General features: G+C 36.3%; 1 protein-coding gene across 2 annotated transcripts in view; it reads right to left on the bottom strand.

Moving 5' to 3' along the window:
* Window positions 1-23876, bottom strand: part of LOC123560814 (cubilin-like) — a 128508-nt gene that overhangs the window by 32097 nt on the left and 72535 nt on the right. For both annotated transcript variants that reach the window (XM_053552775.1, XM_053552774.1), the window contains exons 42-58: window positions 23527-23714; window positions 22729-23081; window positions 21445-21623; window positions 20540-20749; window positions 17707-17847; window positions 14817-14998; window positions 13034-13202; window positions 12636-12836; window positions 9268-9420; window positions 8555-8676; window positions 7668-7893; window positions 6476-6660; window positions 4574-4733; window positions 3684-3839; window positions 3048-3228; window positions 2240-2374; window positions 1092-1312 (exon numbers count right to left, since the gene is read on the bottom strand). In XM_053552775.1, coding sequence (XP_053408750.1) covers window positions 1092-1312; window positions 2240-2374; window positions 3048-3228; window positions 3684-3839; window positions 4574-4733; window positions 6476-6660; window positions 7668-7893; window positions 8555-8676; window positions 9268-9420; window positions 12636-12836; window positions 13034-13202; window positions 14817-14998; window positions 17707-17847; window positions 20540-20749; window positions 21445-21623; window positions 22729-23081; window positions 23527-23714 — 3162 coding nt within the window. The remainder of the gene's footprint in view (window positions 1-1091; window positions 1313-2239; window positions 2375-3047; window positions 3229-3683; window positions 3840-4573; window positions 4734-6475; window positions 6661-7667; window positions 7894-8554; window positions 8677-9267; window positions 9421-12635; window positions 12837-13033; window positions 13203-14816; window positions 14999-17706; window positions 17848-20539; window positions 20750-21444; window positions 21624-22728; window positions 23082-23526; window positions 23715-23876) is intronic.

Below are 23876 nucleotides of genomic sequence, written 5' to 3'. Positions count from 1 at the left end.
TATTTGAAGGAATTTGGAAGAGAGCCACATCATAGCCAAGTTTCATCAATTTCCAACCAATAAATTTACAGCAAGATATTGTTTGAAGGAAACATTGACCAAAAGATGGATAACAGATGATGGACAGAAAGTAATCACAGTAGTTCACTCTGAGCCTTTTGAGCTCTGGTGAGCTAGAAACTGTGTCACAGCACTTGTTTGTTTGTATGCAAGCATATTTATAGTTGCCACTGGTACCCATATGGGTGACTCCTCCTGAAGACTGATAATAATGTTAGCGGGAGGATAATGCAACATGCAGAAGACGCTCCAATTCCAGAAGCCTTCCTGGTTCTCAGGGTACCATGTGTAAAGCACCCATACACGGGACTCTTATCTCAATGTTTGTAATTTTTACTTGGAGGAGCTGGGGCTCAAACTCATGACCCATGGTTTCATAGTCAGATAGTGTTACCACTGGACCACTGTGTCCCCTTTTCAGCATCAGATTCAGATTAATTGTTTCTAAACACCAGTGATAAGGCTGCATTTTAGACTAACAAATTACTTAAAATCTTGGAACATGTGGGGGTTGGCAGTTCCCTCAGCTGCTTTTAGAGTAAAGGCTCTGCATCAAATGGAAGTAAGGTCTGACTATACTGAAGGAACAGGCGCAGGAGCCATCTGCTCTAGTCATGTAATGGCAGAAAGGTTACTGAACAATAATTTATCACTTGGCATGGCTACAGAGGTCTACATTAAAGCTTGTTTTTGATTCAATTTCACTGTGGATGTATTTTTTACTTTTTTTGTTGAAACAAATGGAGAGAAGATTGTATTTGGTGAAGTGAAAGTCAATTTTATCACGGGTAGTACTACTGCATCACAGCAGCGTGATTTTGATTAAGGAAATGTTCTCTGAAATGGGTGTAGCTATATGTGGCAATTCTTTGAAAATTGTCAATTTTACGTAGAATATATACAAAGTACTATTTAGGATATTGTGACTGAAAGACAGAAGCAGTGGTATCAAAGTTAATCATTGTTGGTTTTATGATTTATTTATCCAAAATCATAATCAAAATCAGTAAGAATAAAAATAAACATCTTACCATATGTGGTTCTATAGGCTGCTCTAAACCCTGCTCTGGTAACTGAGAAATCAGTTATGAAGTTGATTGTCATTGTATTTGAAGTGGTTCTGATTTGTTCAGTAGGCATGACATCACCACAATATCGACCAATCAGAGGGGATGTTAGGGATGGGCCATCATATATATCCAAGTAGTCGTAGTTACATGTTGAATGTGCTTCGAGATCGAACATTTGGAATCTGAAACATAATTAGTAATTAGTTTAAAGGTAGGAACAGTCAAATTTCCTTTAAATATATATAATAACAGAAATTGTTACTTTCATTTAAGGCCAAGTACCTTGAAGTCTCCTACTGTCTTATCAACATTAAGTTGCATGTATGAAAACAGCAAACCCACAATGTGAAAACAAAATGTAATATGTTGCTTGCAGTGCAATACATGCTGCTTGAAGTTAAAGACATGTTTCTTACACTTTAAGACACAATGTTTGCAGTTTGAGACATGCTGCTGGCAGTTCTAGACACATTGCTTGGAGTTTTAGACATGTTGTTTGCAGTTTAAGTCACACTGCTTGCAATTTGGAACATGCTGCTTGCAGTTAAAGACCCATTTCTTGAAGTTTGGCACACATACTTGCAGTTGGAGACATTTATCATGTCAACATTTATTCAAATCAGAGTGCCAATAATTTCAAATTTCTCAAACCAAGAACTGTGTATTTTCAATCAACAGTATAGAATGCTGTAACAAATGCTCTCATTAAATGCTTTCTGAATTTCACAACAGTACTTGCTCCTAATTTTTGGAAATCACAGTCAAATTTCATTTTTACAGGGATCTGAACCTGTAGTCTCAAAGTTACTCGCTACAGGCATTTACGCCAGTTTACATCATTTTCAGTGGGGCATCCCTAGGTGAGTTACTAAGGTCACTGCCTTTGAACCTCTTGTCTATGGCTGCTGTGGGTTCCAGGGGGCTAACTAAAGGTCAGCATTTCTACCCAGGTGCAAGCACTTGCAAAAAATAGTTCCTGGCGGGGCAATGGGGTCTTCCTCCACCATCAAAATCTGGAAAAGTTGCCATATGACATACAATTGTTTTGATACATCTTTAAACCTAACAAATAAATGTCACTAAAAGCGTGTATATAAATTAAACATTACTTTAATTGTATAACCCTATTGGGCACTACTGTTATGCTCCATGTACAATTATGGTTGTTATGGTAATCTGTGGGCCCATTTGGGGTTTCAATGATACCATAGGGTTCTGTGAACACACCACCACACTCATTGACCCTGAAATTGTAAAATTTGTAAACTGGTAAGAAGTAGTTCTACTTATGGGGTGTCACCATACAACATCACAAAAACTTGCCTTGAAATGTTAACAAATGTTGAAACAGTTCCGTCAAAAAGTCAGAAATGAATACTATCCCAAAGGCTTTTCCCAGTCCTAACACCTAGCTACCAATGTACTACATTTAACAGCAGTGTTGAAATTTACAATAATAAATTATATCTGATGTAATTACTGCTACCTTAAAACAAGCTTTAACTTGTTTCAATTCAAACAAGAGCCTTTAATCTTTCATATAAAAGTATCACCATTTTTCTTTTGATCTCTCTACAGTGTGGAGTAATCTAACTCTGACTAATGTTAGTAGTTTTAGAAGCACATATATGATTCCTGAGAGACATAATATTATGTGACAACAGCTGGTGTTTTTATTTTCATTTCTAATCATCCCTGGTTGAATCAATGTCCCTAAAGTTTGGGACATTTTTTCAATAAAACCTTTTTTTTTTGAAAATAAAGTCTTGCAACAGTAAAAAAAATTTTTGTGTCCTTAAACTGAAGTAAAATACAGTACCTTAACAATACACTGCCTGCTTTGAATTGTTTTATTTTTTCCTGACTCTTTACTTCTCATTTTCCTTATCAACTTAAACAGTAAGAGAATACATTTACATGTAATGGGCTCTATATCCAGTACGGACTACAGAACCATCAGTCCAGAACTGTATGTGCATCTGTCCAAGCGAACTGACAGGCTGAGGTGCTGTCGTACCACAGTATTTACCAAGTAGTCGAGAGTTAGAATTGTTACCAGCATATACTGCAACCCAGTCATATCCACAGTTCCTTCCAGCTAAAAGCAAATAACATTTCTCTTAATAACCATCTTTTTACATCAATATCAGAAAAAGACCTTTTACTGACTACTGTTTACTACACTCCATGACTGAGTAATTCCTGGATTTCAAACCAGTCTCTTTGCTAATTTAAGTCTAATGACCAGTCTAAAACCAAAGCATTTGATTGGCTGTTTCAATTTGAAATTGACCAATGGTAAGGTTTCAGTTAAATAATGGACTCCAAACTGAGTTTTATAACCTGGTAGGCCCATGCCTAAGTAACATACCAGGTATTTTGATGATCAAAGTAAATTTCAAATCTCACAGGGACATCGCTATTCAGTCAGTAAATTTTCATCAAATACCCCTTTAAATAATAAGTGATGCTGCCCAAATTGAATGATCGACCAGTCCTTTTTAGAAATTTAGCAGGGTAAGGGGTAATATTACAAAAATATCAAGAACTTACTTTCAATATTAAAGTTGTCTGGGTCAAACCTGAGAAGGATGAAATGTTGAGGGTCCATATTTAGTGTGTAGTTACATCGTAGGTTGTTTGTGTAGGTATTAGGAAAGCCTGGAGACAACAGAATGCCTTGACGACTAGTCAAAACACCACCACAACCTGAAATATTTCAAACATAAATTATCTGTTCAGTAGAAATATTTGAAGAAGAGTCTAACCTGCAATTCAGACAACCTCCAAATAAGGACTACCTCGAAAATACAGACCATCTCCAAAATAATGATTACAGCTATTAGTTATCATAAACTGCCTTGAAAGGTAAGTCAACATGACAACTTTTTTCATTTCACAAGGAAGATCACTCTAGCTGGGTTTGGCTGCATCTTTTTTTTTTTTTAAATCAAGTACATATCTTGATTTTATGGAAACGCTTAGTTCAACAGATCACTGTGGATTGTCTGTTAAATTTTGAAACAGTTCCAACTTAAAGCTAAATCTAAAACTTGACAAATTTTGGAACATAAAGATGAATGCAAAAGTCAAAAGCTGCAAACCTGCATGGACCCATTGGTCGAGAGGTCTAAGACGCTTTCCTACAGAGGTGAAGACCCTGTGTTCAATTCCTGGCTACTCCTATTGCAGCGTGTCCAGGCACTTTATAACAATTGCCTCAGTCGACCAAGATGTAAATGGGTACCAGCAAACTGCTGGGAGTAAGGTATAATTTGTTTTAACTGTTCTTAAAACAGGGTCGCTCAAAAGCTCTACACAGCTTATGTTCATTGTTTCACAAAGCCACAGTTAATAAAATTTACCTTTACCTATAAGCGACAGAAAAAATTTTACCTTTACCCTAACTTCTTTATTAAGGGGTACAAAAACATGACACAAACCTGAAGTCCAACCAGCTGAGAATCCATTTCCATTGGTTGACTGATCAGATCTAAATTTAACAATCAGCCGGTTCCCAGTTGACGTTGCCACTGGAGGCAAAATATTTTCACACCATTTACCCAAGGAAACCAGGGTACCATTGCTTAGCACATCACTCACCTGCAGAGATAAAGAAATAATGACCAAGTCAGAAAAACTGCAACCTAATTAAGGTGATGATGGGCTCCTAGGCCGAGTGGTTAAGGTCGCTGGCTTCAAATCATTTGTCCCCCAACGATGTGGGTTTGAGCCTCTCTCAAGGCTTTGAATTCTTCATGTAAGGAAGCCATCCAGCTGGCTTATGGAAGATTGGTGATTCTACCCAGGTACCCGCCAATGATGAAATAATGCTAAGAAAGGCACCTGGGGTCTTCCTCCACCATCAAAGTTGGAAAGTCGCCATATGATCTATTGTTGTGTCGGTGCGACACTAAACCCAACAAAACAAACACACTAACATTAGGGTGATATTGCCAGAACTGTAATTCGTTTTTGTATAGAGGTTGTTGCTCTGTACTGATTAATTAATAAGAAAATACTTTTCATGGGATGTACTTGCTTTAAATTTCTAAGATGTCGTAATCACAAGTTACAATGTACACTGTTTTCTAGTAAACTACTGATTTTCTAATTTATTCAAACATTTAACTATATTTAGTGTTGTCAAAAACCTTTCAAAATGAAGAGGATAGGAAACAAACATTATTTGTAAAACATAACAATATGCCCATAACCAATTTTCATTCAATTAGGCATCATTTTTCCAGAAGAATACAGCATTTATATCCAATTATACCAAATTCCCGATTAAGTCTGAGAAACCAAATCCATATTCACTTTACAGTAATTCATCTCAACATTTATTTGACTAAAAGTAAACATTCATGTCTATGACCCACACATGAATACATGCTATCCAATGCTCTAATTAAGTCTGACATTGCTACGCCAAATCTCAATAAAGACTTCTTTGATACTGCATCCGTCATATTACCCTAGCGAATGTATGCCTACAGAACAAACATCTTCCTACCAAAATTATCAACATAATATATCACTATACCTAAACATAACACAAACCTACCTCAACTTAATGATATTCATTACTATCTACTTAACTGTAACTTTAACACACCTCAACATAAAATACAGCCAAACTAAACATATCATACAATTTACCTCAACATAATATACAATATACCTTAACATAAAACATCACAAGAGTAAATTCAGTAAATGCACAAGAAACAGAAATTATTTGGTCACTGTATACAAAAGTTCTACTGTTCTGGGTCAATGTAACCTTGACTTTCATGATCCTAGGCATAAGCGTTCTCAAGTTAACGTCTGGATATGGTTTAACTGTTCCAGGTCACTGTGACCTTGACCTTTGACCTACTGACCTCAAAATCAATAGGGGTCATCTGCTGATTATGAACAACCTCCCTATCATTTTTCATGATCCTAGGCCCAAGCATTCTTGATATAACATCCGTAAACCGTTTTAACTGTTCCAGGTCACTGTGACCTTGACCTTTGACCTACTGATCTCAAAATCAATACGGGTCATCTGCTGTTCATTACCAATCTCCACATTAACTTTCATGATCCTAGGCCAAAGTGTTCTTGAGTTATCATCCTGAAACGGATTGGTCTACATACCCACAGACTGACGGACCGACATCTGCAAAACAATATACCCCTCCTTCTTTGAAAGGGGACATAATAATGCACACTCAATTTAACACTAACCATACCTCACAAGAACATACAATTAACCTCAACATAATATACAACCTAAATTTACACAATATCAAACTTAATTCAATATACAACATTCCTCAATCTAATATACAACCTACCTCAACATAATCGTAGTCACAGGCTCCATGGTGCTCCATGTCAAATGGAGGGTTGAAGGTCAAAGTTATTGTGTAGCCAGAATCCACATTAATATCCCAGACACATTCTGTGTTATGTGGATAGCTCCTGGGATAATTTGGTGTAGACAGATTACCTTCGGGACTGTGGAATATCCCACCACAGCCTGAAAATACAACAAAAACAATGTCAAGGTCAGAGTACATCATAAAATATTCATGTTTTAAGGATAGCTTCTAGATATTTTTTTGAAGACAGATAAATTACTTGAGTGTAGATGAGTCCAATACAACTATGTTTGCATGACAAGAGTCCATTATGGCCCTAGATCGCTCACCTGAGTTATGCTATATACATATAGTATACATATAGAGAAAAGTGACCGAGCCACCTGGCAGCTATGTTTTTTGATAAATCAGAATAATCTGAACAATCTTGATAGAGGTTTACACAAGGATCATTTGTGTCAAATTATTTCAAAATTGGACAGTGAGTCTTCGGTCAAATTGTCAAAGAAACCACAACTTAGAATCAAACTTGAGACAAACAGCCTCCTGAGCTAGCTGGGAACGACCATAATTACATTATGTTCCCTAAACCAATACAACTCATGGTAAAGTAATTATCAATAAATCATGTTGTTTTCTTACAATTGCGCAGCAAACACTTCAGTTTATTTGAAAGACTCTAAAGAATACAACATAGTTTGGAGACCACTGGCCACCAGTCTAAGAATGAGTTTTGAGACTGGTCAGTATAATACTCCAGTCACACATACTGCGCGGATTACGTCTAGCTACGGATAGAAACGTAGTAATCCGTATCGATCCGTACCTGAGCCATACGGATTAGTACGGATTGATACCAATTACTACTTTAAGGTACGGCTCAGGTACGGATCGATACGGATTACTACGTTTCTATCCGTGGCTAGACGTAGCTATCCGCGCCGTATGTGTACTGGGGTATTATAACCCTGAGCCCAGTACAAATGTTTTATGAAATGTGGTTGTTACACCTGTAGGGTTTTAGGCATGTAACAACCTGGTTGTGGGAGAGAAATACCTCTACCGTGAAACACTTATCGCTCAAAGCCAAAATGGGATAAGAACAGTTCTAAGAAATATACTAGGAAAGCCCAGAACCACCCAAATTGCACTGTATATACTATACCTTGTGTTCTAAACGAGTATGTGAGTCTGAAGCCTCTAGCTGCCATGCTGAAATCTGTGAAATGGACCAGTCTAAGAGAATTGCTCTGAGAACGTATTGTTGCAGGTGTTGTTGAGCCACAAAATCGACCAATCGAAGGTGACGATGCATATGGTCCATTGAAAACTTCCAAGTAGTCATAGTTACAGTTTGGATGAGTTTCTATGTCAATGTCTGTGAACTCAAGCTATGAAAAGAACAAGTTTTAATGTATTTTAATATCTTTAAAGAAGTTTTTTTTATATTCTGTATATCATATGTATATAGTATTTCAGAGCATGTGCCCATCATACACAAATCAATGTGATGGTCCTGTTCTAAATTAATTGAGCTGTCATTGAGCTTTGTAAAACATTATCAAACTGAAGCAATCAAGTATAAACTAACAAAAATTAAGTCACTTTTAGCTGGTCCTCATATTCTTAAGATTGTTATGGAATTTTATAGGTATTTTTTCTTAACCTTTAGCCTGCTGGTGGCAATAGATTCTGCCTTTGCGACCAGTGCAGACCAAGATCAGCCTGCACATCCATGCAGTCTAATTGTGGTCTGCACTGTTCGCCTTTAAATCATTATCTTTTGGTAAGCACTCCTTTTGACAGTGAATGGTACTATCCAAATTGAAAGATGGACAAGTTCATTATAGAAATTCAGCAGGGTATAAATACTTCCAGTCATAAGATACTTTTCTAAATGCCTTATGGGAATAACCAATATCAGTGATTTTCTTATCAGCAGTAACCTCTTCTCCACAAGTAAATGACAACTTCCACACATGAATCAGAAGTGGAGGATCAGTGATCTTACACATACCGCATTTGGTCAATCCTATATCTACATGTACATACCACAATTTGTGTTCCTTCTGGCGCTGTGATCATCCAGGCACAGGCATCATTATGATCATAATCACTGGGGTAGTTAGGGCTTGTTATGATACCAGTAGGGTCTGTTAACATTCCTCCACATTCTATAACAAAACGTTCATTTGTTTTTAAGTTATAAATATACAAATTGCAGATTTATCATTTTTTGCAGCAATAGTCTAATAAACACCATAATGGTGATAGTGTCTAGAAAATTCAAATCAGACCACACAATCAAATAGATCATTGCCACCACCATTCCACACCATCCCGCGCCCCATCCAACAACCCAAAGAAAACTTAACGCAAATACTGCTGAGAAACAAGTCTTAATTGAATCACATCACTACTTATGATAAACATTCTTAGCCTTTTGACACTGCAGAGAACATTTGGTGACAGAAGTTTTCAAACTATGGAACAAACTACCAGTAGACATGAGAAATTCTGATTCAGTAGACACTTTTAAGAAAAATCTCAAAACACTGTTTTTTTAGAAGCTTTGAATCATGGTTTTGATTATTTCTCTGTTGATGGACAGAGTATAGAAGAAACGCTGCGTATATTCTACTATGTAGTGTGCTCGAGGTATGTTTAATACGCAATGTTGTAATTTGCACTGTAAAATAATTTTGTCAAAAATATGTCGTTTAATAATCAGGTTAAAAATCACTTACACAGTACGTAATACTTACGAGTGAAATTGTACGAGAGATGGAAGCCCTGGTCGACGATTGAGCGGTCAGTACGGAATCTTAACCACACACTTGGAGTGGGAGAAATAATTGGTGCTGGTAACGTATTGTTTCCGCAATATTCATCCAGTAACACTCCGTTCAAAGAATCACCTGTAACATCAGAAAATTCAGTAAGTCAGTTATATCAAGTATCACTAATGAGAAATAAAACTATGTTACTATAAACTGCAAGTTCTGGTTGTTGAAACTACTAACAAAATTCTACAAAATATTAATAGATCATCACTGTATTATCCTTAAGGATAACATGGTGTAATAGCTATGTTTCATATCTTGTAACTGGATGGCAATATTTAAATGAAATTTGGTCACTTTAAAGACATTCAAAATTAAAAACGTTTCACCAAGAGACTTTTCAAATCTGATCATTTTTTGGGGAGATAATCGGTATTGAAGTTAACATTGATGCCTATGGGAAATATATAATTTCTTTGATTATAAGAATCTGAACTTGAGTTTCGAGAAAATTTTGTGGTAAAAAGCTGCATTATGTGATTCTGATACAAATATCAAAAAGAAATTTAAAATTCCCAGTAGGGAAAAGGAGAAAATTATCTTTTTTCTAGTTTTCAGGGGAGATAACTCATGAAAAACGAAAATTATCAAGGTAGGTAATCTAAATGAATTTTTTGAGAACTTCTGTCACTTTATTATAAATGTAAAATTCAACAATTTTTAGGTCAAAAAACTAGTTTTTTTGGGGTTATTTTTGTTTTTCTATATTTTTAATTTTCCGGGACATTTCAACACTGTCTGGGACACCGGGACGAGTATGTGATTTCCGGGACAATCCCGGACAATCCGGGATGTATGACATGTATGCTTCATAACTTGTCAATATGCACCTTATTTCTTTCGGCTGACATTTTCAAAGCTTACATTATCAAGTCGTATGTACGCTTTTGGTGAAATTGAGGCCTATTACGTGATGTCATCCTTAAAGAGGCATATTCTATTAGTAATGAATAACTGGGCCTTAGTGTAATACTTTTTGAGATGGTTTTACTGTCACTAATCTTTCCAAACAGCACTATTTGCAAATTCAAAACAGCCGTTTCAAAACGTCAATAAATAATTTTTTTTAAAGCCACTATAAAGGTCTGGAATAAGATCTATATTTCCCCCAAAACAGGCAAATACGTAACTCGATAGTGATAATGATCACAGTGTGTAAGTGTAATGAATTACATCATTTTAATTGTGGATATTATAATGTCAAATTATTCAACCTGCTGTTTTACTCCAAAAATGACCTTTCCCACAAAGATCATTAACCCTTATCATGCTGGACAGGACTGATTCTGCCTTTGTAACCAGTGTAGATCTGTGCAGTCTGATCAAGATCTGCACTGTTCGCCATTTGTCAGTACCTTTTTGGAAAACACCCCTTTTAAAAGTTAATGGTACTGTCCAAATTGAAGTAATAGACATTATAGAAATTTAGCAGGGCAAGAGTTTCTACTGACAACGCTGAGGGGTGTGTGAATTGCTTCTTTATTTGTATCAATATATTATTAAACCACAAATTCTGTAATCACATGCAGTCTACCAACTGTACATTTTAATCAATGTTCAATAAATACATGTACCACCTTTGTCGAATGGTCATAAAAATGTTAATCAACACTACTAAATTTTACTGGTCAACAAAAACAAAAAGTAAAATCTTTATTGCTTCTGTAAAAATATTCTGGTACTCGTTTGAGTATAAATAACAGGTGATCAACAATGTTTTTTGGTATTAAATTGACTTCTGTATTTAATAAAACTAGTATCTGATGTTCTGAAAAATACCTTTACACATGGCAGTTGGGGATTTAAGAAATAGAACAAGAGCTGTCGGATGACAGCGCGCTCGACTATTCGAAGAATTGATTGAAGAATGGGGTCAAAATATTTCCATAGATTTTCAGACAAAAGAAAACAATGGATTAAACAAAATTTTTTCCTGTATTTGTGGATTTCGATTAGTCTTGCACTAAGTGGCAATGTGTGACCATGATGGCAAATATGTTATTAAGTTATATGTTAGGCAAACACAGACTTGTATGAAAAGTTAAACTAATTTCCAAGTCCAAAAAGGGTCATAATTCAGTCAAAATAGTTGACAGAGTTATGTACACTTGCCTACAGATGGAAATCATGTTGATATACTAGTGTTAACAGTTTCAAAGCCACAGTTCAAATATTTTGACAAAAATGTCAAATTCCAAAAAGGGCCATAATTCAGCCAAAATAGTTGTCAAGAGTTATGTACTCTTGCCTGCAGATGGAAATCATAATGATAAACAAGTGTTTAAAGTTTAAAAGCCATATGTCAAATAATCTTGACAAAACATGGACATATACGAAAACAGAACCAATTTCCAAGTTCAAAAAGGGCCATAATTCAGCCAAAAAAGATGACAGAGTTATGTACTCTTGCCTATTGATAGAGACTATAATACTGAACAAGATATAAAAGTTTCAAAGCCATATGTCAAACACTTTACACAAAATATAAACTGGTACGAAAAACTTAACCAAGACTTCTAAGTCAGAAGAGGCCATAATTCAGCCAAAATGATTGATGGAGTTATGTACTCTTGCCTACAACTGGATATGGTGATGGTAAACAAGTGTTGAAAGTTTCAAAGCTTTATCTCAAAAGACTTTGTCAAAATGTAGACTGGTACGAAAAACTTAACCAAGATTTCTAAGTAAAAAAGGGGCAATAATTCAACCAAAATGCTTGATGGAGTTATGTACTCTTGCCTACAACTGGACATGGTGATGGTAAACAAGTGTTGAAAGTTTCAAAGCTTTATCTCAAAAGACTTTGCCAAAATATGAACTGGTACGAAAAACTTAACCAAGATTTCTAAGTCAAAAGGGGCCATAATTCAGTCAAAATGCTTGACAGAGTTATATACTCTTGCCTATAACTGGACATGGTGATGGTAAACAAGTGTTGAAAGTTTCAAAGCTTTATCTCAAAAGACTTTGTCAAAATGTGGACTGGTACGAAAAACTTAACCAGGGTGTGACGCCGACGCCGACGCCGACGCCGTGGTGAGTAGGATAGCTCTACTTATTCTTCGAATAGTCGAGCTAAAAAGTCTAATTAGTATTTACATGCAAAATTAATGTGATGCAAAAAATACAACACCCAGTCTAGAACAGAATAAGATGGAGCCTCCAATAAATTGTCAATATACCAGATCCACAATCATGGTCATGGGAAAATGTTCTCAAGTACAAAACTTACAAATGCATTATCATTTAAGAAAGTTTTTTACAGTAATGAAAATATAATTATGTATTACCTTCTCGAGCTTCGAGCCAATCAAATCGGCAGCTTGTTGCTGGTTCCAGTTTGAGGGTATTGAAACGTATCACTATGGATGTATTTATGTAAGCCTGATTTCGTATAGTCCATATACATTGTAAGTTGTTTGAATAATTCCCTGTGCCAAAACCAGGGGAGGTAATGTTGCCAGGGCTTGATGTGATTAAACCACCGCAAGCTGAAATATATTCATGTTACAGACTTTTTAAAGCTACTTTTTGACTGATATGCTGAAAAATAAACGTGTTATAGTATACTTTTTGTGATAATTGCGATACAAATCTGGTCAGACAGACTGATCAACGATGGACATTTAAGGCAAGTCTGGAGGGCTAATAAATCATATACTATATAATAATTTGATTTATATAATACCTGCTTCATTCTGTGATGTATAAGATGCTCTGAAGCCTCCGTTTGTGACAGATCCATCGGTTCGGAACACAACTCTCGCAGTGTTTCCAGAAGTTTCCACCATTGCTGGTGGATTGTCTCCACAATATCTTCCAATTATTGGGGAATCTGACTCGCGTCCATTGTAAACCTGGAAAAATTTAAGCAAATGAATTTCATATGCTTCCCTTTTACATGTCGTCTGCTGTAATCTTTTGAATCTGTTATATCATTCGGGTATCTGTAGCATATTCAAACCTAACCAGAGAATTTGTTTTTCACAAAAGAATGTATACCTCTAATTACTTACCACCCAGAAATTGTAAAATGCCGCAAATTAAGGGACAAAACTCCAAGAAAAATCACTGAGCCATAACATTCCAACTATATATTAAACTACGCTTGGCAGTAGTAACTCCTGTGAAGTTAAATGAAATTCCACCCAGTGGTATCAGGAAAGAATTTGATAAATCAAGGGTAATGACTCTGCTGAAAATAATTTAATCAGAACTTGATAATTATATGCACAACTTTGCTTCACACTTACGGTGGAACCGATATCTTATTGTGATTTAAGTTGTGTGTGAGTGCTTTTAAAATCAAATATAGAATATCACTTCTATCTTGTTCACAAGGTAAAAATTAACAAATTTTGGCTCTTTCAGGGATCAATCAGCGGCCGTAACTCCGGAACCTATTATTTGATCGGACAGATTCATCACGAAATCCAAGATTTATTGTTGCTGAAGATATTTTGCAAGTTTGTATCAAATCAAACCATAAATGAAGTCTCTATATGGCTGCAAAAGCCAAAAAAGCAAATTCTGGTCCTTTAAAGGGCCATAACTCTTGAACCCATGATGGGATCTGGCCAGTTTTTCGAAAGGAACTCAGACATTATGCCAATACAAGTTGTGTGCAAGTTTGATTAAATTGATTGCAAAATGTGGTCTCTATCGTGTTCACAAGCCAAAAATAGCAGATTTTGGCCCTTTAAGGGGCCATAACTCTGCAACCAATTATGGGATCTGACCAGTTTTCGAAAGGAACAGAGATATTATGCCAATACAAGTTGTGTGCAAGTTTGATTAAACTGATTGCAAACTGTGGTCTCTATCGTGTTCACAAGCCAAAAATAGCAAACTTTGGCCCTTTAAGGAGCCATAACTCTTGAACCCATGATGGGATCTGACCAGTTTTCGAAAGGAACTGAGATATAATGCCAATACAAGTTGTGTGCCAGTTTGATTAAAGCTGATTGCAAAATGTGGTCTCTATCGTGTTCAAAAGTCAAGAATAGCAATTTTGGCCCTTTAAGGGGCCATAACTCTAGAACCCATCATGAGATCTGGCCAGTTTTTGAAGGGAACCGAGATATTATGCCAACACAAGCTGGGTGCAAGTTTGATTAAAATTGATTGCAAAATGTGGTCTCTATCGTGTTCACAAGAAAACGTGGACGGACGCCTACGACAGACAAAGGGCGATCATAAAAACTCACCTTGTCACTATGTGACAGGTGAGCTTAAAACACCAAACCAGACCATGCCCATGATATATAAAACTTGGCTTGAAAATTCTAACTTTTGCAAAGTTGGGTGAAATTCCTCCAGTTGCCTGACAAGGCCAAATACAACAAATCAAGAGCCACAACTCCCATGAAAATCACTGAGCTAGAACATGCTGACAATATGTACTTGTTTGAAAAATCAACAAGATGTTTTTTATTTTGTCGTTACCACCGACATTTGTAAAATAAACTTACAGCTACATAATCATATCGACAGTAAGAATGGTTTTCTATGTTGAATGGGTCGAAGGTGAAGGTGATTCTTCTCCCAGGTTGTACGCTAATCTTCCATTCACATATACGAGAATGTGGGTAATTTCCTGGGAAATTGGGTGACTGGAATGAGCCTTCAGGTGTTGTCAGATCTCCACCACATACTGAAGTAAAATAAATACAAAACTGTTTCAATAAAAACTTTCTGACTGCTTGTCCCTGTAGGGACTGTGCAAGAATACAAATCTTGTTTAAGTTTTCCACAAAGATAGATGATTACTCTCCGTAACTACAGGTAGTTTTTCACAACAAGAGGACCATGATGGTCCTGAATCGCTCACCTGTCCCCACCTGACCCAGTTTTGAACTGAGTATGATGTCCTTTTTTCTATTATTTGACATAGTGACCTAGTTTTTGAGCTCATGTGACCCAGTTTTGAACTTGACCTAGATATCATCAAGATAAAAATTCTGACCAATTTTCATGAAGATCCATTGAAAAATACGGCCTCAAGAGAGGTCACAAGGTTTTTCTATTATTTGACCTAATGACCTGAAGGCATGTGACCCAGTTTTGAACTTGACCTAGATATCATCAAGGTGAACATTCTCAGCAATTTTCATGATCTCATGAAAAATATGGCCTCTAGAGAGGACACAAGGTTTTTCTATTTTTATACCTACTGACCTAGTTTTTGACCGTACGTGACCCAGTTTCTAAATTTACCTTGATATCATCAAGGTGAACATTCAGACCAATTTTCATGAAGATCCATTGAAAAATATGGCCTCTAGAGAAGTCAAAAGTTTTTTCTATTTTTAGACCTACTGACCTAGTTTTTGACCGCAGCTGACCCAGTTTCAAACCTGACCTAGATATCATCAAGATGTACATTCAGACTAACTTTCATACAGATCCCATGAAAAATATGGCCTCTAGAGAAGTCACAAGGTTTATTATTTGACCTACTGACCTAGTTTTTGATGGCACGTGACCCAGTTTCAAATTTTATCTAGATATCATCAAGGTGAACATTCTGACCAATTTTCATGAAGATCCATTCAAAAGTATGACCTCTAGAGAGGTCACAAGTTTTTTCTATTTTCAGACCTACTGACCTAGTTTTTGACCGCAGTTGACCCAGTTTCGAGCTTGACCTAGACATCATCAAGATGAACACTCAGACCAATTTTCATACAGATCTCATGAAAAATATGGCCTCTAGAGAGGTCACAAGGTTTTTTTATTATTTGACCTACTGACCTAGTTTTTGAAGACATGTGACCCAGTTTCATACATGACCTAGATATCATCAAGGTGAACATTCTGACCAATTTTCATGAAGATCCATTGAAAAGTACAGCCTCTAGAGAGGTCACAAGGTTTTTCTATTTTTAGACCTACTGACCTGGTTTTGGATCGCACGTGACCCAGTTTCGAAACTGACCTAGATATTATCAAGATGAACATTCTGACCAACTTTCATAAAGAAGAGCATGTGACTCATAAAACACAGTGTGTACAAAATATATGTACAAGTGAATTAAAATATAGTTCAGATATTTAAATTTCAAAGAGATAAACATTCTGACAGAATTCTTATATAGATCAAGTAGTAAATGTGGCCTCTTGAGTGTGAGCAAGGATTTTCTATAAATTTACCTACGTAGTTTAAGACCTCAGGTAACTCAAGACAGATTTTCCAGACTAGTAGAAAATGTGGCCTGTACAGTGTTATCAATGTCTTTCCTTTATCTGACCTAGTGACATAGTTTCTGACCTCAAATAACCAAGTTTTGAATTGAATCTAGATTTCATGAAGACAAGCATTCTGACAAAGTTTTAAGGGATCAAACAGAAAATGTAGCCTAAAGGGTGAACACGTTTTTTTTTTATTTGACCTAGTTTAAACCCTCAGATAATCCAGTTGAATATGACCTTGATTTCATAGGGTCAAACATTATGACAAAGCTTTAGAAAGATCATAACAGAAAATGTGGCCTCTAGAGTGTTAACAAGGTTCTTCTATGATTCAACCTAGTAACCTAATTTTTGACCCCTGGTAATCCAGTTTTAAACTGGACCTAGATCTCATAGAGACAACCATTCTGACAACAATTCATGAAGACAAGGTACAAGATGTGGCCTCTACAGTGTTAACAAGGTTTTTCTATCATTTGACCTATTGACCTAGTTTTTGACCCAAGATGACCCAGTAACAAACTTATGTTAGATTTTATTTGGGTAATATTCTGACAAATTTTCATTGAACTGGACTAAAATTGTGACCTCTTTAATGTTAAAAGTCAAATTGTTGAGAATTCACAATACATGAAGACAGACGATGGACATAAGCTAATCACGACAGCTCACCTTGAGCAATTTTTCATGAAAATGTCATCAAAGCTGCGATTTTCTCACAGACTCCCATTATAAAACTGGTATGAGGTCCAAATCAGCTCAGCAAAAAATCATGCAAACGACCCTATCTTATTTATTTGCCAGAGATACTAAGTATATTCTGAACTTTTGAAAAACCAATATCTAATATTAACTGCTGTTTCAAAAATTCTGACATTCTCATGTTCAATTGGAGGCCAGTCCGTTTAAGCTTGCAATCAGTTACCTGTTCTTCAAGGGAGCTTTTTGTACATAATACTACTCTAGTTTCTGTAAAGTCAAAGGATTTAATATTATTTGCACAGGAAATGACCACTGTATTATCACCTTTGTACCCAAGGAAAGTGCTAACAAGCAATGTACGTCAATCTTTCTCTAATATCACCAGTGATGGATTTTTGAGCAATGTGATAAAAAAACAGCTTATGACAAAGTAAAGATATCGGACTATGGAATTAAAGTGCAACTCACCTTCAACACTAGCTTCAAAGTTCAGGCTGAATCCTGGATATTGGCGAGCTTCGTTGGATACAAACCGAACATAGCCATATCTGTCAGACGTCATCACAGGATTTGGAATCCTTGAGCCACATACTTGTGACAACACTGGTCCTTTAAAATAACCAAAAATATTCTCCTTTGAACAGAAAAATTTCAATAATTTACCTGTTGTTTTTTTTTTAAATTAATCACAATGGTGGCTTACTTTTGGGCAGCAACTGTTGAATAATTTAAAAATTCCCCCTTGTAAAGAAAAAAATACAGTAATTTTGCAAGTTCTTTTGTTTTGTTGTTTAAATAAAGCAAAATTATGGCTTTTTAGGTTGCAAATGTCAGTAAAGTAAGCAAATTTTATTAAAATTTAATTCAGATATTAATAATTCTCTTATTTTCTGGGCTATTTTGGAAAATTCTTTCACAACATTAAATAATTCTAGGTTATCTAACAGAATGCAAATATGAACAAAGTTGTCTTTTCCTAGCTTCTGTTAAGTTTTAATATAAGGGCAACAGTCTTGTCAATCTCAGATAAAGGGGAGCAGTGGTCTAGTGGTTAAGGTGTCGGCTGCTCAAACTGGGCGTTGTGGGTTTGAGCCCTACTTGGGTCATAACCACGCCTTCTCATATGACACCAGTACTGGTTTTTCCAGGAAGCGGACTAGAGAGGGTTCAAATAAGCTTGAAGCTTTCACAATCAAGATAAAATAAATTAGTATAAACTAAACTTATCTCAGGTTAGGGTCAGCCAACCATCAGCTCATTTAACAACTAGAGATGCTTTTGAGAAAAGCGCATGTCTCCCACAACTGCCCCTATGAAAAATGTCTAGTTTCTCTAGATGGTTTAAATGAGTGGATCCAATTAGATGGTCTGGATGAGTAGATCCAATCAGTAATTCATAATTCAAAAGTGCCTGGGCGGATTTGGCTAGTTATCGAACTTGGCTGAGGTCTTATGGTCAAACATTTTTGTTCAAGATTGGTGAAGATCGGATGAGAAATGTTCGACTTAGAGTGCGGACAGGAGTAAAAAGGCCGATTTTTGAGTAACTCAAGGGCCATAACTCCAAAATGCCTGGACCGATTTAACTAGTTATCGAACTTGGCTGAGGTCTTATGGTCAAACACATTTTGTTCAAGTTTGGTGAAGATCGGATGAGAACTGTTTGACTTTGAGTGTGGACAAGAGTAAAAAGGCCGATTTTGGGGTAATTAAAGGACCATAACTCCAAAATGCCTGGACCGATTTGGCTAGTTATTGAACATGGTCGAGGTCTCATGTTCAAACATATTTTATTCCAGTTTGGTGAAGATCGGGTGAGAAATGTTCCACTTAGAGTGCGGACAAGAGTACAAAGGCAGATTTTTGGTAATTCAAGGGCCATAACTCCAATATGCCTGGACCGATTTGGCTAGTTATCAAACCTGGCCGAGGTCTTATGTTCAAATACATTTTTGTTTAAGTTTGGTGAGATCGGATGAGAAATTTCGACTTAGAGTGCGGACAAGCTTTGTGACACACACACACACACACACACACAGACTGGAGTAAATCAATATGTCTCCCACACCACTGTGTGGTGGGAGACATAATCATTGACAACAAGAGCTAGTAGAAATGAAATGCCCCCCCTTGATGCATTCAGTAATTGCACAAGGAACAGAAATTATTTGGTCACTATGCAGTGGATGCCTGACATATTGACCTTTGACCTACTGACCTCAAAATCAATAGGGGTCATCTGCTGGTCGTCCTCCCTATCAACTTTCATAATCCTAGGTCCAAGCTTTCTTGAGTTATCATCTGGAAACCTGTTAACTGTTCTGGGTCACTGTGACCTTGACCTATGACCTACTAAATCAATAGGGGTCATCTGCTGGTCATGATCATCCTCCCTATCAACTTCCATGATCCTAGGCCCAAGTGTTCATGATTTATCATCCAGAAATTGTTCCAGGTCACTGTGACTTTGACCTTTGACGTACTGACCTCAAAATCAAAAGGGATCATCTGCTGGTGATGACCATCCTCCCTATCAACATTCATAATTCTAGGTCCAAGCATTCTGGAGTTATCATCTGGAAACCGTTTAACTGTTCAGGGTCACTGTGACCTTGACCTATGACCTACTGACCTCAAAATAAATAGGGGTCATCTGCTGGCCATGGCCAACCTCCCTTTCAACTTTCATGATCCCAGGCCCAAGTGTTTTTAAGTTATCATCCGGAAACTGTTTAACTGTTCAAGGTCAATGTCACCTTGACCTTTGACCTACTGGCCTAAAAATCAATAGGAATCATCTACTGGTCTTGAACAACATCTCTATCAACTTTCATAATCCTAGGTCCAAGCTTTCTTGAGTTGTCATCCGGAAACTGTTTAACTGTTCCGGGTCATTGTGACCTTGACCTTTGAGCAACTGACCTCAAAATCAATAGAGGTCATCTGCTGGTCATAACCAACCTCCCTATCAACTTTCATGATCCTAGGCCCAAGCGTTCTTGAGTTATCATCCGGAAACCAATTGGTCTACAGACCGAACGGCCAACCGACATACCGACCAACCGACATCTGCGAAACAATATACCCCACCTTCTTCGAAGGGGGGCATAAAAATACTGCAAAGTTTTTTAAACTTTTAAAGCATGAATTTGTACAATACACAAATATCTTGAAAAAAATATACATCAACAAGTTAAAACCAAGCGCAACATTAACAAAATTTAATTTTCTAACAGGGTCTGAGATGATTTCATCCCTAAGGAGAATCTGTGATAGGGTGACTTTGATTATAAAACTTTACCTGTGGAATTGAGATCTCTGATTTCAACAAAGTCATTGAAAGAACAATTTGAACTGTACTGCAAGGTGAAAGCTGTAAAGGTGAAGGTCAAGAAATGACCCTCTGGCCCTTGAATGATCCAGATGCATTCTGCATTGTTGTCATAGTTACCAGGGTAGTTTGGACTGGTAATTGTACCGCTGTTGCCAACATAACGTCCACCACATGTAGCTGAAATTTTCAGAAATACATGTGCTGAAATTTTCAGAAAAACATGTATCTAAAATATAAATACAGGAAAATACGTAACAAAGCTTCTGCCATAGCTTTTCAACAACCTACAGGTAAAAAGTACTTACTAACCCTATCAAAACAGTCCAAATGTTTAGGAAGAAATTTTAAGGTAGTCAGAACTTGTAACAAATTGGTATTTTACATTTGGTTACCTATTTTCCATATGCAATTTTGGTATTCCCTAACTGTTATAGAAAAGCAATTTTCTGAAATGGCCAAGGGCTTCCGAATAACGCCAAAATTTTATACAAAGATACGTAACTCATTAAAATTTTTAAGAGTCATTATGGGTCCAGTACCTTAAAGGGACACAATTCATACTAAATTATAAACATATCCAGAAAAATTCCAAATCTGATGAAAAAATGGAATATTAAGCTTTTGTGTAACTATAACCATTTCTATTATGTACTGGCATAAAAATAGGTACCAAAATCTAAATTTCATCAAATTCTAGGTTGATGTATAAATCAGTAAAATTTGTGTCCCCTTAAGCCTGAAGAAAAACTGGGATCATCTGGTAGCCAATTTTACTAATTGATAATTGGATGTTCAAACAGTCAATCGGTTAACAGATTAAATGTTTAAATACCTAAGAATGACATAGACACAAGAAAATGGGATAATCTTACCTATCTTATACTGAGCTTTGAAACCAATCCTTGGCACACTGGAATCTGTTCGAAACCTCACATACATTACATTACCGGTAGACACAACAGTGCTTGGCTTAGAGTAGCCACAGAATTTGCCAAGAGAAAGTGAATTTACAGTTCCACCATCACGCATCTCAATGAAATCAAAATTACACCTGAAACAGTTAATGAGAGTCAGACCCCATGCACAGATTTTCAGATTTCCATATCTCTGACTTCTTTGTTATTGTAATCAAACAGACCAGTTATTTTAATCAGATAAGCCAGTTATTTTAATCAAATAGTCCAGTTATTTTAATCAAATAGGCCAGTTATTTTAATTAAATCGGCCAGTTAAATTATTTTAATCAAATAGGCCAGTTATTTTAATCAAAGTTCGCATACAGTACAATTAAGGATAATAGAGACAAATCTGGACATTTTTGAAGACATTATTAACAGAATCAAAGACAGAAACTACATTCAAATAAGCCAGTAAGGGACCTGTGATATCACAGGAAAAACCTATTTAATTTCATGAGTATTTAATCTCAAGGATACAGCCAAAATTGCTGCTATTTTGTGGAGTCATGAATCAATGAATTTCACATTTTATGAAGTTACGTATGTTTTTATCATTTTTTTTCTACAATGCAGCATTTGATTTTAATTTTTCAAAACATCTTGCTATACTAGGAAAATTCTGCCAATTAATTCGAAAAAAAAACTCATCAAAAAAAAGACATAGGAAATTCAAAATTTTATGACATTTTTACACACACAAAACAATCCTACCATGTAAGATTTTAATTAGACTTCTCACTGTTGTAAATTTACCTATTTCCTATCATAACTGTCAAATAAAATGTAAAGGTTTGTGTACTCAGTTTTGAGTAACTTGCCCTTGATTAATGAGAACCCAAATTTTTAGCTAATTTTATGACACGGTTTGAAACTATTACATATATTACACAAGCAAGCATTAATACAAAGACAGTAAGCTTCCTAGTTTCACTAGTTTGCATAAAATCTGCCATTTTTTTCTTGGCATGTTTTATGCTTCTACATGCCGTTTACGTTTAATTAAAGGTTACCTGGACAAATGACATTAAGCCAAGACTTCCGGTGTAACAAATGTGCATATCTACCACAAAGGTAAGATTAACTGGCATTTTATCTTATTGTTGGATTTGATTTCCAGTACTTGCACAACCTCTTAATCAACAAAAAGTTGTCCATCAGAAAAATGAATATAATTCTAAATTTTGATATTTAACTTACCTTGAATGCCGTTCTATTCCAAAGTCTTCGATGAAATCAATCTGTATTCTTTCATGAGCAGGTGCAGTTATCAACCAGACGCAATCTACATTATGCGGGTAATTATTCGGATAGTTTGGCGACGTAAATGTTCCACTTGTAGTTGATGCATCTAGGCTCAGCTGACCTCCACAAGTCACATGTACTTCACTGAAACTTAGTGAAAATCCAGGGCCACTTCCGGATCCATCTGATACAAACTGGACATTCAATCGGTTGCTGTCAGTCTCCATGGTGGCTGGTGCAGTGTTACCACAGTAACGGCCATCAGTATTACCTAGTGGTGGTGAACTCGAGTACAAACCATTGAGTAGCTGTAAAACGTAGAGTGAATATCTGGGCTACTCTTCATATTTTATGAAGTTATTATGACAAACTGAAATACCACTGCTTTTTCTTTTTTAACCATTTCTTTTGTTAGAAGTGGAGCAGGCCCTTTTGCATCGAAAATGAGTATAGTTTATTCATATCAGTCTGTCACAGACATGCATGTAACTCTCTGACTAAGGTCAAGGACACATGCTAAAATATCTAACTCCATTTACGAAAGAAATATCTGTAAAAGAAAATATGCAAAGGACTGAATAGGGCAGACTGTTGACAGTGTAAAGGTTGTTTATTCCTAGAGCAAAAAATAAAGTTTTATTTCGATCTATCAATATCACTTCATATGTTTATTACGATAATGTAACGTTTAACATCTAGATGTTTCAAGGGATTGGCCATTTCTTGTACAGTATGTGAAAACTGTTGCCAAACCTGTAAATAATCCCTTGAACAGGAGCCCTGTGTGCCTTGAATGTTGAAATTATTGTTGAACTGTAAGCGTATAGTACGTCCAGCCGGTACCGTCACAGTCCATGTGCAGTTGGCATTAGCAGGGTAGTTGTTTGGATACCTGTCGGACTGTATTACTCCATTATTCACCCGCATTACTCCTCCACATACTGAAATTGATCATTTAACCCTTAGCCTGCTAAATTTCTAAAATGGACTGGTCCATCATTCAATTTGGGCAATACCATTTATTATTTGAAGGGGTGTTTGCTGCAAATTTACTGACTGAATAGCGAACAGTGCAGACCATGATCAGACTGCACGGATGTGCA

The sequence above is a fragment of the Mercenaria mercenaria genome, chromosome 10 (assembly GCF_021730395.1).
Source record: "Mercenaria mercenaria strain notata chromosome 10, MADL_Memer_1, whole genome shotgun sequence".
NCBI classification, from domain to species: domain Eukaryota; kingdom Metazoa; phylum Mollusca; class Bivalvia; order Venerida; family Veneridae; genus Mercenaria; species Mercenaria mercenaria.
This window is presented reverse-complemented; position numbering and strand designations above follow the sequence as displayed.